The sequence below is a fragment of the Poecilia reticulata genome, linkage group LG2, assembly GCF_000633615.1.
Source record: "Poecilia reticulata strain Guanapo linkage group LG2, Guppy_female_1.0+MT, whole genome shotgun sequence".
Taxonomy (NCBI): Eukaryota; Metazoa; Chordata; class Actinopteri; order Cyprinodontiformes; family Poeciliidae; genus Poecilia; species Poecilia reticulata.
In genome coordinates, this window is record NC_024332.1 from 5459883 (window position 1) to 5474460 (window position 14578).

General features: G+C 40.2%; 2 protein-coding genes across 3 annotated transcripts in view; one reads left to right on the plus strand and one right to left on the minus strand.

The window, feature by feature from the left end:
- The window catches only part of LOC103474950 (protein FAM184A-like), an 18464-nt gene extending 14330 nt beyond the window's left edge, over positions 1–4134 (plus strand). Inside the window, exon 12 of the mRNA XM_008426245.2 lies at positions 1193–4134. Within this exon, the coding sequence (XP_008424467.1) occupies positions 1193–1307 (115 nt within the window). The 3' untranslated portion in view covers positions 1308–4134. The remainder of the gene's footprint in view (positions 1–1192) is intronic.
- A 2117-nt stretch (positions 4135–6251) lies between these two features.
- Positions 6252–12656, minus strand: pln2 (phospholamban 2). 2 transcript variants are annotated; one of them, XM_008426225.2, is made up of 2 exons: positions 12543–12656; positions 6252–6769 (listed from the first exon to the last, which is right to left on the minus strand). In XM_008426225.2, the coding sequence occupies exon 2, from the start codon at positions 6654–6656 to the stop codon at positions 6495–6497; it is 162 nt and encodes a 53-aa protein (XP_008424447.1). In that variant the 5' UTR covers positions 6657–6769; positions 12543–12656; the 3' UTR covers positions 6252–6494. The 2 variants fall into 2 exon arrangements, with proteins under 2 accessions (XP_008424447.1, XP_008424453.1); XM_008426231.2 differs by lacking the exon at positions 12543–12656 and adding an exon at positions 12408–12505.
- Between the last annotated feature and the right edge of the window lie 1922 nt (positions 12657–14578).

Genomic DNA, 14578 nt, shown 5'->3' on the forward strand with positions numbered 1-14578 from the left:
CTATCATCTTTCATCCAACCATCCGTCATCCATCTATCCTTGCAACAAATTATAGCAGTCTAGCCATCCATCCTTTCATCAACCAACTATCTGTTTGTCATCCATTAATTCATTCATCCTCCCTCCATCCATCCATCCTCCACGTTTGGTCTGTCACATAAAATCATAGTAAGCCTATTAAGGATTAGTTTTTAACAAGAAAAAAGTGAAGTCCCAGAAAACATGAACAATTTTAACACACTGACCACTTTTTGTGCCAGTTTGAGGGCTGGAAAAAGTTCCAACCGGCACCATTTGCATCGTTCAATCTACAACTTTCAGGTTTCAGTATCATCAGTCAGCATGCTCGTGAAGTTTTAAGACAAAGTTCCAGCTGTATGTAGTCCTTTATGGTCACGCTGAGCGTTAAAGAGTGTAGCGAAACTAAAACACGAGCCAGGCGGGATTGAAATTGGAATTTTAATTTGGGCCTGGAGCCATCACGGAGCCCGGCTCCGATCGACTCATTTCACACAACGCTGCAGTCTTTTGCAGCCAGACTTCATTAGATCRGGGTCAATACACAAAAATAATGAATGCATAATCCCCTGTTTTGATCCACTGTGTCTGAACATCCCATTTTTCTTTTTTTCCTCGTCCAGCCTCCCCATTTTGACACCACAGACAGTTTTGCCTCTCATCCTTAACTTTCATCTCCATCTGCTGCTGGTTGCAAATAAATAAAAGAGAAGATAGGTGGGAAACTCAAAACTTTACAAGTTCAAATCAGTCTCAGTGGGACCTGAAAGGGAGAAAACTGCACTGCGGCAGCTTAGGAGTGGGAAAACTTGAAAGAAAGAGAAGGGGGGGGGACAAGCAGCAGCTGCTGCCTCTGTCTTCAGTGGACACAAAGCAAACAGATGAAGGAGCGCTGCTTGCTACTGCTGATTAGAAATCACTGGAAGGTTTTGCCGTTGGGGGGGGAATASACTGCAGCTGACTCAAAGAGTCGGTGTGAAACCTGAGGATTTGTTTTTGGGCCATTTTTATCCTTCTTAAGCCCTCCGTGGATTCCCACATCACTGTATTCTGTCACCGGTTCAGTTCCGCTATTACAACCCACGAGCCAATCACCGTTACTTTCTGCCGTCTCTGTCTTTTCTTCCCCTCCTCGTCTTCTTAAGAGCTGTTATGTCTCTTTATTTCCCCGCAGCCTTCCTGAAGCCGGCGTTCCCACAGCATCCGACTCGAGAGGGATCGAGGCAGAAAAAGTCAAAGAATATGTCCCAAAAGAGGAAGACTTGTACTCGCTGTACTTCTCTTTCTGACTGGCAAAAAAAAAAATACCCCAGTTCTGTCAAAAAATTTAAATAAAGTAATGGGACAGGGAGCTAAAGTGTGATGGCAAATCAAACGGCGCGATTCCAGTYGCTTGATGGGTTGAGATAACAGACATCCGGTTCTCATATGAGCATTTCACGTTTCCAGTCTGATTTTTTATTTTTTTACCTTTGGGCTTCCGTACATGGGGAGCACGAAGAGGAGCAGTGCCTCATCATTATTAAAAGATCGTGAATTTAACAGTAGGGTGTCTGTTGAAACCAGATTATTATTTTCACTTTATTTAAAAGTACACCTATTTTTTTATATTGTATCAAATTAGAGAAAACTTTTAGCTGCTTTAGGTCAATTAGTATTTTTTTGATTTACTAAATGCCAGAAATGTTGAGTTTTAAAATTTTGTTCACACATTTGACCCCAAAACACATTGATCTCTGGGACACAGAATCTGTCTCCTTCYTGAACATTGAAATGTTTAAAACTTATGAACACATTTTGGATTAAAGTCTAGGAATTCAACCAACCACACCATACTATTGATTTTATTGATCTGCTCACGAAAGTTCAGGTGATGTGTTTTTGGTTTTTTTTTTGTCAACTGTCATTTTTCAAAAACAATCTRTTGTTGTTTTTCTCAACAATAGATTCTTTGATCATCCTGGAGCTGATTATTGATTTTGTCTTTGGCACTTGATCGCTTGGAATACTAGTTTTCTGGGGGGGTTTTCCATTTGAAAGCATTTCAGATGACGTTTTATCTGGAACCATCCATTTTACTCAACACATACAGCGTTGGTTGCCTTCATCCTTAAACATTTTTAAGGATTTTTAAAGAAACGATTGAACAAAATCAGCTGCTTTCATTTCATAACTGAATATGTTGGTTTTCTATTACTCTACTGCGCCTAGTAAACTATTTTCCATGTAGTGATCGAGCTGGGATTTTTATTTTTTTTTTACTCGGATCCGTCTGCCTCCATGCCCTTGTGTGCATTTCTGACTTCATCATTCACGTTGGTTCTGGTTGTGCTTTTTGGCCTCTGCAGTAAAAACTACACCAGCAAACAAAACAACAAAGTAAGAGCCTCACTTCAGCTCGCTGTCCCAGTGCTTTGCCTGTGTACATACAGTACATGTGCGAAGGTCGTTTTCAAGCGTCAGAGCTAACCGAGGGGCGCTCGGTTTACGCCTTCAGTCGTCCATAACAGTCTCAGGAGGAGAAACGCGCAGACGAGCTGAACCAAGCGTCCCCCTGTATTTTTATTATTCCCACTATTTATAACGTATGAACACTGTTTTTCCTGTGGTCTGTTTGTTYCGCCACAGGACCAGAGATGTAAAGAGGAAGAGTTCTGCCTTTTATCTTTTCTTTCTTTTTTGTTATTTAATGCCAAGGAGGGTTTAGTCCAAGTTTAACTACAAGCGTCAACATTTTGGTGTCCGGGTCCGAACTCCTCTGCTGCACGTCTCTGGCCGTGCGGACAGACCACAGAGCATGTGAAAACAGACACACTCATGCTGCTCTCATTCACTTGAAATACTCATGTCTTCTCAGTGTACCGTCACGTTTTTCTTTCTTTTCTTTTTTTTTTTTCAAACTCAAAGGTTTACGTAGTCATCGTGCTGGACTCCATTCATAAATCTGTACAGTTTTTCCAAGCTGCATGCTCATCTTCAACCCAAAAGAGGCTCGGTTTGTCCTCGAAAAGAGTTTGACGYGCAAACAATTCAGTTCAGTCCGATGTCTTCCTTTACAGAGGAAGTCGAAGCCGCAGGAAGTGTTTGAACTAATCCCAACTAAATCAGAAAAGCTGCTGAGAGTCTGATTAGACGATAATTTGATGTTTCATTAAACGATTTAGCACCCTCCATGTTTTTTTTGTGCGCCTACTACAACCATCTGGAAGTAGCATAGCACTCGGGCTGAAAACCCAAATCATGACTTAGTTTCTTAGCGTTAAACAGATTTTCGATTTAAAAGGTCTCCATTTTCCCCACTCGATAAGTGCAGCTCGTGGTTTTTCTACTTTTTCTAAGTCTTAAAGTGTTTACACATCTTTACTAGAGGTGCCAATAAAAAATACCGAGGGTGGGTGCTGTCTAAATTTTCCCGAGYCTAGTTCAACACTTCCTGAAACACTTTAAACATCACAGAGGACCCAGAAATCTGTCCTGTATGTMATGAATGATGCATCCAGTCTCTGAAGTTGTGCTGAATGTGCTTAACTCGATAAATTGTAAATACTTCTATGTACAAACGAAGGAATAAAGGAGAGTTCAGAGGATCTTAATGGGATTGAGGTCCAGATACACTGAACCACAGCTGGTTCATTGCTCCATGCACACTGTGAAGTTTAGATTAATTTAATGACTATATAACATATGGGCATTTTATCTTAGATATCTGCACTGTAATGTGCAGAAGTCCTTAATTTTTTAGCTTAATATATTATCTCACAACAGTTTTTGCTTTTAATTTTCCTCCTGAAGCTCCTATTAATAATGGTTAAAGGACCATTGCGATGTTTGTAACGCGTYTTCAAACTGTTATATTTATTAATGTTTTAAGATGTTGTTTACTTTATTGTATTTTTTTACTCTGTTATTTATTTATTGTTTCAAAAGTTTACAGAACTGAAATTAATACGATTGTTTAACTGAACTGAAAGTGGTCTGAAGTCAACATGAAACTCATAATTGCATATCTGTCATGCCCTTTTTGAAGTAAACRCATTGCAGTTATAATAATATTTATATTTATATCACTTCTGTTGTATGTTATGGAACAATAAAACACTGATTGTGAGAAATTAACTAGTTTGGGCTGTCATTTTCAGCTACGATTCCTTCCTGTAGAAATTATAACTACAACGTMCTCCAATTTAATGTTTTGCCACTAGGTGGCGCCTATTAGCTTTACGTTTTTCCCTTTAAAACAACTTGTGGCATAGTTTTGTCTTTAGTGTTGTTGCWTTTAAGGGCAGAAGACCCTGAATTCTTATTGAAAATGTGTTTGCATTTTATTCCCAGAGCCTTTTGGGACAGAAATCAGCCCACAGCTTCACAGGTCTGCTACCATAGYAAGAAGCATGAGCTGCTCCGTGTAGGTTTCAGGTTCCTTTCATTTTCCCTGTTCTTATACAGAATCGGTTAATGCAGCTTTTCCCAGGAAGTGCTGTCAACCAATCACACGTCAGAACCAGTAAAGTCGAAACCCACCAATCAGCTCCGAGCTTCTAGCTGAAAATTGAATTGAAAACTGAACACAAATCAGAGATTTATGCAGATATGTAATTGTGTTTATTCTGCGCTCGACACATGTTTCTTACAGAAATTAAAGAAAACGAAAACATACTTCGTCTTAAATGTTTGTGTTATAAGCTGGCAAGAAAATATTGTAAATCCTCTTAGCTAATGTGACTTTTTTTTTCTCTTGAGGACTAAAACTTCAATTTACGTCACATCTTGTTGCTTCAKTGTATAGGATGGTACCTCAGAGAATCTCACACAGATTTTAAATATTTTTGTCTTTTATGCAATTTCTTAAAAAGATGCGTTTTTCAGGAATAACATTTTTGATTGGAAATTTACAACGAGCTGTTCACTGCTGCGCCTCCACTTTTAGGTGTCTGCCATTGGGTGGCGCCAAAGTCAACCTTTTTCCAGCAATAGTTCATTATTTATTTCTCCCCCAATGATGTTTTATGCTGGCAGCAAGCACTTGTGGATGTTTACATTTTCATTTTCAAGTCAGTCTCTGCAACAGATTTTGTCAAGCAGCGAGATAAATGACTGTTAGGATGAAACTGATCATTTATAGCAGGTTTCTCGTCATTTCTCAGTGTCCTTATTGCATAAGCAAATGTTTGGTAAATCTTTTCTTGTTATCCACATGACTGTTTGTTATATGTGACAAGAACTGAGATTTTTTTTTAGTTTCCATCAGACTGGGAAAAAAAACTAGCTTCAGCTGCTCTACTCTTGTTTTTCTATTTTGAGAATCCTCAACCTTTCACTGCTTTAGCCGTGCTTTGGATTTTCTTCATTTTATATGTAGCTTGTGTAAATTTTGGAAGCAGCTGTCTTAGCACTTTTTTGATTAAAATCCCAGAGACTGTAGATGAAGATTTCTACAAGAGGTCCTGTCAGTTATTATTTWTTTAGTACTAGTAGTATTACCTTTAGCAGCCAGAATGAATGTGCAGCTCAAATTTTCCAGATATTTATTTTTCAAAAAATATAAGTTTTATTACCCCAGTTCCTTAGTCGTTAGTTTCTGAGGGCAAACCATAAAAACRAGAATTCAGCTCTTAGCTGAACAGTGCAGTTCTTTATGTTCAGTCTCAATTGTCGACTGTCAGCTATTAATTGAGATTTTTGTTTGTCCAATAGGTGGTGCTGCTTTTCATACTTTTAAARCATGTAGCAAAATACATCACATTTTCACTGTTTTCTGCAGAGGTAGGTTGGCACGGAAAATGAGTGTGCCGCTGCTGATGTTGCATAGTTGTGTATTGTTTTTTTTAATATAAGAATGTTTAATATATTTGTAATGTTGGTTATTTTCAAGAAGACCCTACAACAAGAAGCACATCAAAACCAATGACTGACCATCATCAGAACTCATCGAAATGTGTTTCATTTAAGGTGTGTCGGTATTTATTTATTTTATTCTAATGAAAATGTGGGGTTCAGTACACATAATTATATTTTTGGTTTCAAACCCCMAAAATATCATTAATATCTGAACCTGAAGTACTTTTAAAACACTGTCATGTTTAGGTTGAGGGGAGAAAAAAAATCAAATCATAATTTTTTTGCAAGAGGTTTTTTAGTAAATGCAATAGAGGACATCTTGAGGGTTGAAAATCTGTAAAGATTATCTCTCAGTCAGAGCAGACGGAGAGAAAAATGTTCATGCAACAGGAAGCAAACCTCWGAGATGCATGAATGTTTCCCACTTCATGTGCATCGTGTTTAATGTCGCTTCTACACAGTGTGGTCAGAAAATTTCRGTGCATACACGCAAACAGGATYAAAGATGCTAAAATGTAATAAGAGAAGCAGAGATATAATGACTTATTTTTTAAAAAAATCAGATATTTCTTCGAAATTCCCCCCTTTTTTTTCAGCGGTTGAGCTCTGCCAGGCTCTGCATGTGTCCCTTTCTGCTCTCAGCTGCTCAGCAGGACGATGATGTAGATGAGCAGCAGGCAGATGAGGATGAGTGTGAAGTTGACAAACAGCTCCTGCAGGTTCCTCTTGGCCTGGGGGTTCACCTCGATCTGAGATGCTCGACGGATGGCCGACTTGGTCATGTGCTGGACGCGCTCCATGAGGACGGCGGACGTGAGGGTCAGTGGGGGGTCGGGGAGCTGGGGCGGTTCAGTCCGGCTGTTGAAGCTGGAAGCGGCGAACTCTCTTGTCCTCTCTTTCCGTCGACTGCTCTCTATTTCAAACAAGAGAGAGAGAGAGAAAGAATTTTAGTCTGCAGTTCTTGATATACACACGCAATTTGACATTCAGATAATAAATTTGCATAATGGAAAAACGGCAATTTGGAAAAAATATTTTTTTGGTAAAAAGTTTTGCCGCTAAGATGAGGTGGTTTTTTTTTTTTTTTTGGGTGGGGTGGGGGGGTGGCCATATTAAAATTGGTTTATTTCCCAAAACTGCAGTGTAACTTTCTTTCACATACCAGAAGGCACATGATCAACAACCGGATGTTTCCACTGGCGTAAATCACGAAGAAGTAAACAGGAAGTAGTTGGAGGATGAAGGCACTGCATGTTTTTTTAATGACTTATATCATGAGTACATTACTTACTTAATAGAAAGACTGCAATTGCTAAAGAGTTTTTTCTTTTCTTTTTTATATTAATAGCAAGTGTACTGACAAAGTTTTCCACACATTTTGTAATGCAAACACAGCTATTCTCACTTTGCTTCCTTTTCATTGCAGCCTCTACAGGTTGAGATACGTGACCCCTTGTGTCCTTCGGCGCAGAGTGTGACGATAACAGAGCTGCAAATGTGCGCCAGCTGAGGCCTGATGAAGTGCTAATCTCTGCTCTGGCTGGAGAAATGTCAAGACCACAGAGCGCTGGAGCCATTGTTGCAAGCAGGCATGTAAAGGGACAAAGTGCCTGGTGATAGAGCCCTGCTTTACCGCGGTTCTGTCGTCTGAACCGGGGCATTCCTGGGATCGGCGCTGTAAGGTCACTGTGGTTCCAGTGGTTCCTGCTAACCACTTGTGGGGTAGCACTGAGAAATTTCTATTTATAACTAGAAAAATTGTTATAAAACGGTGGATTTAATTCGCATTACACCCCCGTACGCTTGTCCGTAGGGGTTTAAAGATTTGCATCTGACTTGATTTTTGCCGCAACTATGGCTAAGTGGTTTTAACAACCGGTTTTTCAGTTACCAACCACAAGGTTTCAACACATCTTTTTCATACTTTCACTTTTCTTTCTTCCTTCTTTGCCTAATCTGCCTTTAAGTCACTTGTTAACACTTAATACCTTCATCCACATCATCACCTCATGAAATGAGGCRAAGTTCAAGAGAAGTCGGTCTTCCGTAGGAAGACACTCGGAGGGCTTTTACTCTTAAGCTCTGATTACTGACAATAAACACTTGTTCTGTAAGMTGGAACATGATTACGGCAGAAACAGGCYGTYGCTTTAGGTCAACGCGTTTTGTTTTCTGTGAGATTCTTACAGATTACCACAGTCCTGCAGGAGGGATTTACTTCAGTCTGCCCATTTATGGGATTTTTATGCTGTCCTGGAGGAAAACCTGAATATTTTATTTTCATTTTCACAAAGCTCTCCCATCTCTTTGGAGATTTTTTTGGGGGTGGGGGGAATGTAAAATGTGCTGAGCAGTGCCTGGCTCAGAAAGAACACATACTCAGAAGATTTTGAGCCTTTCATCTCAGAGCTGAAGCTGAGATTTCAGATCCTTACTTTGTTTTTTTGGGGTTTTTTTTTTTCAATCCTGCAGGATAAGAAGCTGTAACAACTCATAAGGACTGTGGTTTGTATTCAGGTATTTCACACCTACCAAAAATATCCCCTCTCCTTGACTGAAAATCAATACAGGGTAGTGCATAAATGTGAAAGGAAGGATAAGGATACTTTTTTTTTAAAGAAAGAGTGGCATGCATTTATTCTCTGCTTAACCTGACTGGAGTACGGTAGAATTGTTCCCAATTTTTCCCAGTTATTTGCAAAAARCAGCTCAAGCTCAGTCTGTGAACAAAGATTTTTAAGTCTTGCCAGTGTTTTAGGTCTGAACTTTGACTAGGCCAAAGCAACACCTGTGTAAGATTTAATCTAAGTCAAATCTGCCTGAATGTTTGGAAGGTGAGCCTCAAATCCCAGCRTTTCTTCTAGTATTCTATTTTTTAGCACATTTTACCATAATAAGTTCTTTCTTTAAGGTCTTTAATTCATGTTTGGAACTTTTTTTTCCCATCCTGGCGCCATCTAGTGGCTTGTAATGTAGCAGCATTTGCCTTTCTACCAGCCAAACAACAAAAATCCTTTGTCGTATCATAAACTTTATTATAAACTCTGTTTATAATATAGTGTGTTGTTTCACAATTGGTTTCTAAGGTTACATTATAGCCTGCTCGGTTGATACTGTGCACTTTATGTATTTATTTATGTTTTGGTTTTTTTTTTGCTCTACCCTAAACCGTTTCCTTGTCATCACTCAGTCCTCTGCTCTTTTGTTTGTACATCTCGTGTTTCAGAGGATCAAACAGGCACAGCTGCTCTGTCTGCAGGGATTGGTTCGTCTGTTAATAACCGGCGGTAAAAACGAAGCGCAGGTGGACAAATCGCAGCAACTGCAGCAGTCAGGCGGATCGTAGAGGATGGGCCGCCCTTGACTTCAAAGTTAAGTGAGTTAACGCTGCGCTCCGTCGTCCGGAGGCTCTGAGAATTCGTCTGCTAGGAAAACGGAGGCTGAGAACAGACGGGTCGGGGGCTGACCCTGRCATTTTTCTGTGACCCGAACTTTCTAACTTTAACTGATTCCAGCCACGAGTTAAGAGCTGAGCAGGAAGGACATCAGAGACGATGTAAATAAGTGTGTGAATGATGCGAAGAGTTAAATATGTGAGGATAATATATTGGAGTTTATTTACAGACTTCATTCCCTTTAATCTGTCTACATGTTACGTCTTTCCATCTTGCTTCCTAAATTTGTTCCTTTGTTTATTAAATGTATTTAATTTTCTGGTATTTCAAAGAGTACTAACCGTGTTCCCAGCACTCTTGGAGGCAAAACAGACCCACAGCATCAGAGGGCCTCTACCCTACTTAATAGTGGACAAAAGGTCCCCATATTCAGCTTTTGCTTTGCTGGACACACTTCATCTGTCCTAACCCAGTAGCTTTAAGCCCTTATGATGGTGAAAGACCACCATCATGTTTAAATGTACGTTATTTTACAGTTGATGCACAACTTCCCTAAAAAGATCCACTTTTGTCTCATCAGTTCACAAAACCTTTTTCCAAACGTTTGAATATTTTTTGGTAACTGCTTTGGAACTCTCCCATGGACGCCATTTTTGCCAAGTCTCTTTTTGTTTTTATTGTTGAATCGTGACCTCTGACCTTAAGCTTAGGAATGGCTTTGTAACTCTTTCCAGACTGTTGAACATGACTTTTTCTCACCTTTTCTGAAATGTTCTGAAACCTTTTACCGTACTTCATGTGGTCAGACAGGTCATTTCTTGTTAAGTARTTTCTTGATTCCATAGACTTGGATGTGGCCAAAAAGTTTATTTGTTCAGTTATTTCATGGATTAACAAGATTGGTGGTCACTGAAATGTTTCAGGCCAACATTTGAATGTGGCAAAAGGCAAAAACATGGATTTGATCCCTTTCAAGTTTCATATTTGCACTTCAAAGAGTTTATTTTAGATAAACGTTATCGTGAAAGCACACCTCTTTCGCTGAAACATTTTCATGCTGCTCTGATCTGGAGCGCCCTGAAGTCTCCTAGATGCCAGTCATTCCTCTGGTGTGACTTTTATCTGCGTGTGTGTCAGCACATGCAGCTGTTGAGTTGAGCTTCACACACACAGGTACAAACACATCCTGAAAGGATTGCCGCGCTTAACCTACAAAACATTTAGAGTGTTTGGTTTGACGCGTTTGTTGGCAGGAACTTTTGCGCATCAACCTGACCGACACGTCGGCGGTATGTAGGTTAGACAGATGCTCGTACTTTCTGATGCCGACCTAATATCCCAACTGGGGCAGCAGCAGGTTTGAAACCAGCTGTCAGGATGTCATTCTGCACACCCGAAAATTTCAAGAAACCAAATGTTCATCAATCGGAATTTTCAGTCTAAGATAACTTCAGAGAAAAAAGGTCATCCAAACCAACAGAATTGAAAAATGTGCCACCCCTGTGGTTAAGTCATAAATAAAGTAGGATTGATTAAATCTTTTGGTTCAGTATGWACCAGCCACATATATCTAATTACTGCCGGACCAGTTGAAATTCAAGAACAGACGATTTATGAGTCTGGAAAAGAWTTTGGGACACCAGTGAACCTCATTAGGCTGCATTACCATTGACAAAAACATTGTGCAAATTGAAATTMTGAAAATAAGTTTGCTTAATGTACACACGCCAAATTAGAAAGAAAAAAAATCTCCCATTTTCGATAAAAAGTTCTCTTTTTTTTGGCTGTATTAAAATTAGTGTAATTTGTAACACTTCAAAGGAAACACTTTTTGCATCATACAAGTCATGTGATCAACAATCGGCAGAAAAGACGAAGAAGACAACAGGAAGTGGAGGGAGGATGATGGCACTGCATGTTTTCTAAAGCTTTATTACATGAATAACTGTATTCATGTGTGATTTTAATTATTTAATTGCGAAAATTATTATATTTGTTTTCTACGTGAGCCGAACATCAGTAACATTTTGCACACATTTGTTTTGGAAACGCAGCTGGTGAGAACCATTTTCTACAAATGGAGAACGCGTGGATCAGTGGTGAAGCTTCTCAGCGGTGGATGACCTACTAAAATTACTCCAAGAGGGCATCAACGACTCTAAGCAACATCTACACCCCTACAGGCCTCGGTTAAGGTCAGAGGTCACATCAACAACAGAGGTCACCTCAACAAGAAGAAAGAGAGACAAACAACCTCCATGGAGGAGTTAGAAGAAAATCATTTTGCCCACATTTACCAGAAAACGTCTTGGTGATCCTCAAGACTTTCAGGATCATTTTCTTTGGACTGATGAGACAAAGGTGAAGGTTTTCTGAAGTCATGAAAAGAACATCATGACGACCACCAACACGGTCTGGGGTTGCTTTGCAGTTTCATTAGAAAACCTTGAAGCAGAATGTCCAACCATCAGCTTGTGACCTTAAGCTCAAGTGCGAAGGGGTTACGCAGAAGGACGATGAGTCAAAGCAAACCAGCGAGTCCAGTTCTGAATGGCACAGATGGAGAGTTTTCAGTGACGGCCAGTCAAAGTCCAGACTTTAATTTGATTGAGAGTTAAACAGGTTTTGCGGCTGTAGAGTGAGCCAAAGCTGATCCACCGTGTTTATTTTCTACTAGCAGTTAAAAGTTTAGGAATCAAAAGCACTTTTCCGCTGCTGTGTAATAATCGTCTTCGCTTATTTTTCTATATTTAGCTGTGAAAACATTTAATCTTGCAATCAAAATTAAAAGGTGGACATTTTTGTGGAGAACACAAGCTTCCCACTGGACTCTACAAATCAAAACCAATTGCTCGTTCTTCAGCTTCCAGCAGAACCATGCAGTGAAATCTAATATGATTTCCTTTCCTTATGAATGTAGAGATAAGATTCAGCTGATTTGGCTCCTCGTCGCTCCGAAATAAGATTATGTGCTCAGTTTGGGAGTCCAGGGAGCGAGTGTTTATCCCTCTGGGAGGTTCAGTCCAGTTTCCATCCCCCTGCTGCTCCTCTTCTGTTTATTCTACGTGAACACTGGCATTTTTTACAAGAGGCAGCGATTCGTCTCGGCATCACAACGTTAAACATCGCCTCCTTTTTTTTTTTTTTTTTACCCACCAGATCAAATCTAAGTTCGGCAATCCGTCGTGCTATTCCTCATGTTCCTGCTCGTCCCCCGTTAAATCCAAAGACGTTTCCTAATTTCTCGAAATCGAGGGGAGGCAAAAGTTCGTAGAGGATGCTGAGTCTTACCTTGCAGAGAGATGAGAGCAGAGCTGGTTGGAGCTGGAGACAGTAACGTCAGATATGCAGCGCTCCGCAAGGCTGGAAACACTGAGGAGGAGACAGGAGGAGCAGAGAGAGAGAGAGAGGAAGAGAGGGAGGGAAGGAGGAAGGGAGGGCATCCCAGAGAGGATTTTAAGAGAGCCAGGATACCTAATTTGTATTTGCTGAACTGAACATGCTGGACTGAGGCACCGCTGCTCAGTTTAGCTGAATTACACCAAAGAGGAAGCTGGAATCAAACCCACAGCTTTACCCACTACCACAGTCACCCCTGATTATTTGTGAAAACTTTTGAAAATTGTTGTTAAACCAGGAATAATCATTCTTTCTTTTTGTGTTTTTTCACACATAATGAGAACCACTAAAGTCAGTGCAAAGACCACTGGTGGTATTTCTGTTTTAGGGCCATTTGTGATCATTCTGCACATTAATTTATTATCTACTCCACTATGACAAACCAGAAACAATCACCTTTAGGAGTATATTTTATTACATTTGGCATTTTATCTTTACTTGGGTAATTTATTTTTATGAAGTATTACTACTTTTAAGTCCCATTTCTGGATACTCTACAAAGTGAAGTGAGAAACTTCACTGTGTGAAGAATTGACTTGTTGAAACAGACTCACACCTGCAGCTGTTAGATAATCTCACTTAAAAAGAAAAAAAATCTTTATTTTGCCTAATTTCCTTTTGTATTTATATAAATTACATAACTTTATACTTTTGGTCCGTCTGGAGTAATTTTTAAATATATGGTTATTTTTGATCAGTTACTCAGTACTTAAGTAGCAGTTCAAACTACTGTTGTTTCTTTATAGTCTTTAAAAAAAAACGTCGTTTTTCTGTCTCAGATGTTAATCATATTTGTGCTTCGGAGCCCTCAAAGCTAAATGTTGGATTATATATTCTCATCTTGACCCGAGTTTCCCCCTCGTGTCCGCCCGGTAACAAATGGGTCACTATGTTTGGACCGTTCGTTTTGTTTAAAGCGTCCGCTCCATGTGAGCCGGCCAGCGGCGCTGACGCATCGCAGAGATCCCTGACAATCTGGCGCGCAGTCAGGGAATCGCAGCTGGACCCGCTCTATTGTCTTCATCCTCCTGGCACCGCTGCAGACATGCACCGTAACTCAGCAGCTGATGACACGTCTAAATATACAACTTGACGATGACCGCACCGATAAACACCCCGGGTCGGTGGCGATCCTCTGGGACACCGGCGGCACATGTTGAGGCAGCGAGGCCAGAATCCCGTCGCTTTAAGATTCACGAGTCGGCTTAACGCGTGGACCTTTTTTTCGTTTAGATTCAAACGCGCACATGTTCTGCATGTGCGTCGACGCGCGTGGAGCCCTGGACATCGTCGCTGAGATATAAAAAAAAAAAAAAAGAAAGGTTAAACTGGAGAGAGAGCGAGAAAGAGAGAGAGAGACTAAAAAGTCCGGATAAAGTAAAAATAACCCGGACGATTCGTCCCAGGAAACATCCCAGCTGCCTCTTACGGAGGATCTGCGTGTAAACAGGCCTTCAGTCACGTAAAGCGCAGTCGGATTATTGCCGATAATCGCTCACTTCTACCTGTCACACTGATACAGTGACGGGGGGGAGGGGGGGGGGCGGTGGAATATTTACACCCATAATAGATTTCTCGTGGCATTTTCACTTTAAGTCTAATTGTACTGGCAGTTACCTGAGTAAATACTAAATGCCGTTTTGAGAAGATCATTTTTAAAAAGTAACAAAAACGAACCACACCGACCCAGTTTGAGGTCAAAAGCAAAACCCAAAAACATCATGGTGGCAGTGTCATGATGTGGGACTGCTTCAATGCTCCGGGATGTTGACAGCTTTCCATATTTGGTTGCAACCACGATTTCTGGCGAGTTGTAGGGTTTCTGTGTACACTATCCCGACTATCTAGTTGGAACAAAACAACTTGAATTCATATTTTTCAATTTAAAGATTATAAATGAGAGAAGATTAGAGGGTTTTTTTCCATAT

Bases quoted from the DNA above. Each gene is read 5' to 3' on its own strand.
- pln2 (XM_008426225.2), bottom strand. From the start codon at position 6,656: ATGGAGCGCGTCCAGCACATGACCAAGTCGGCCATCCGTCGAGCATCT.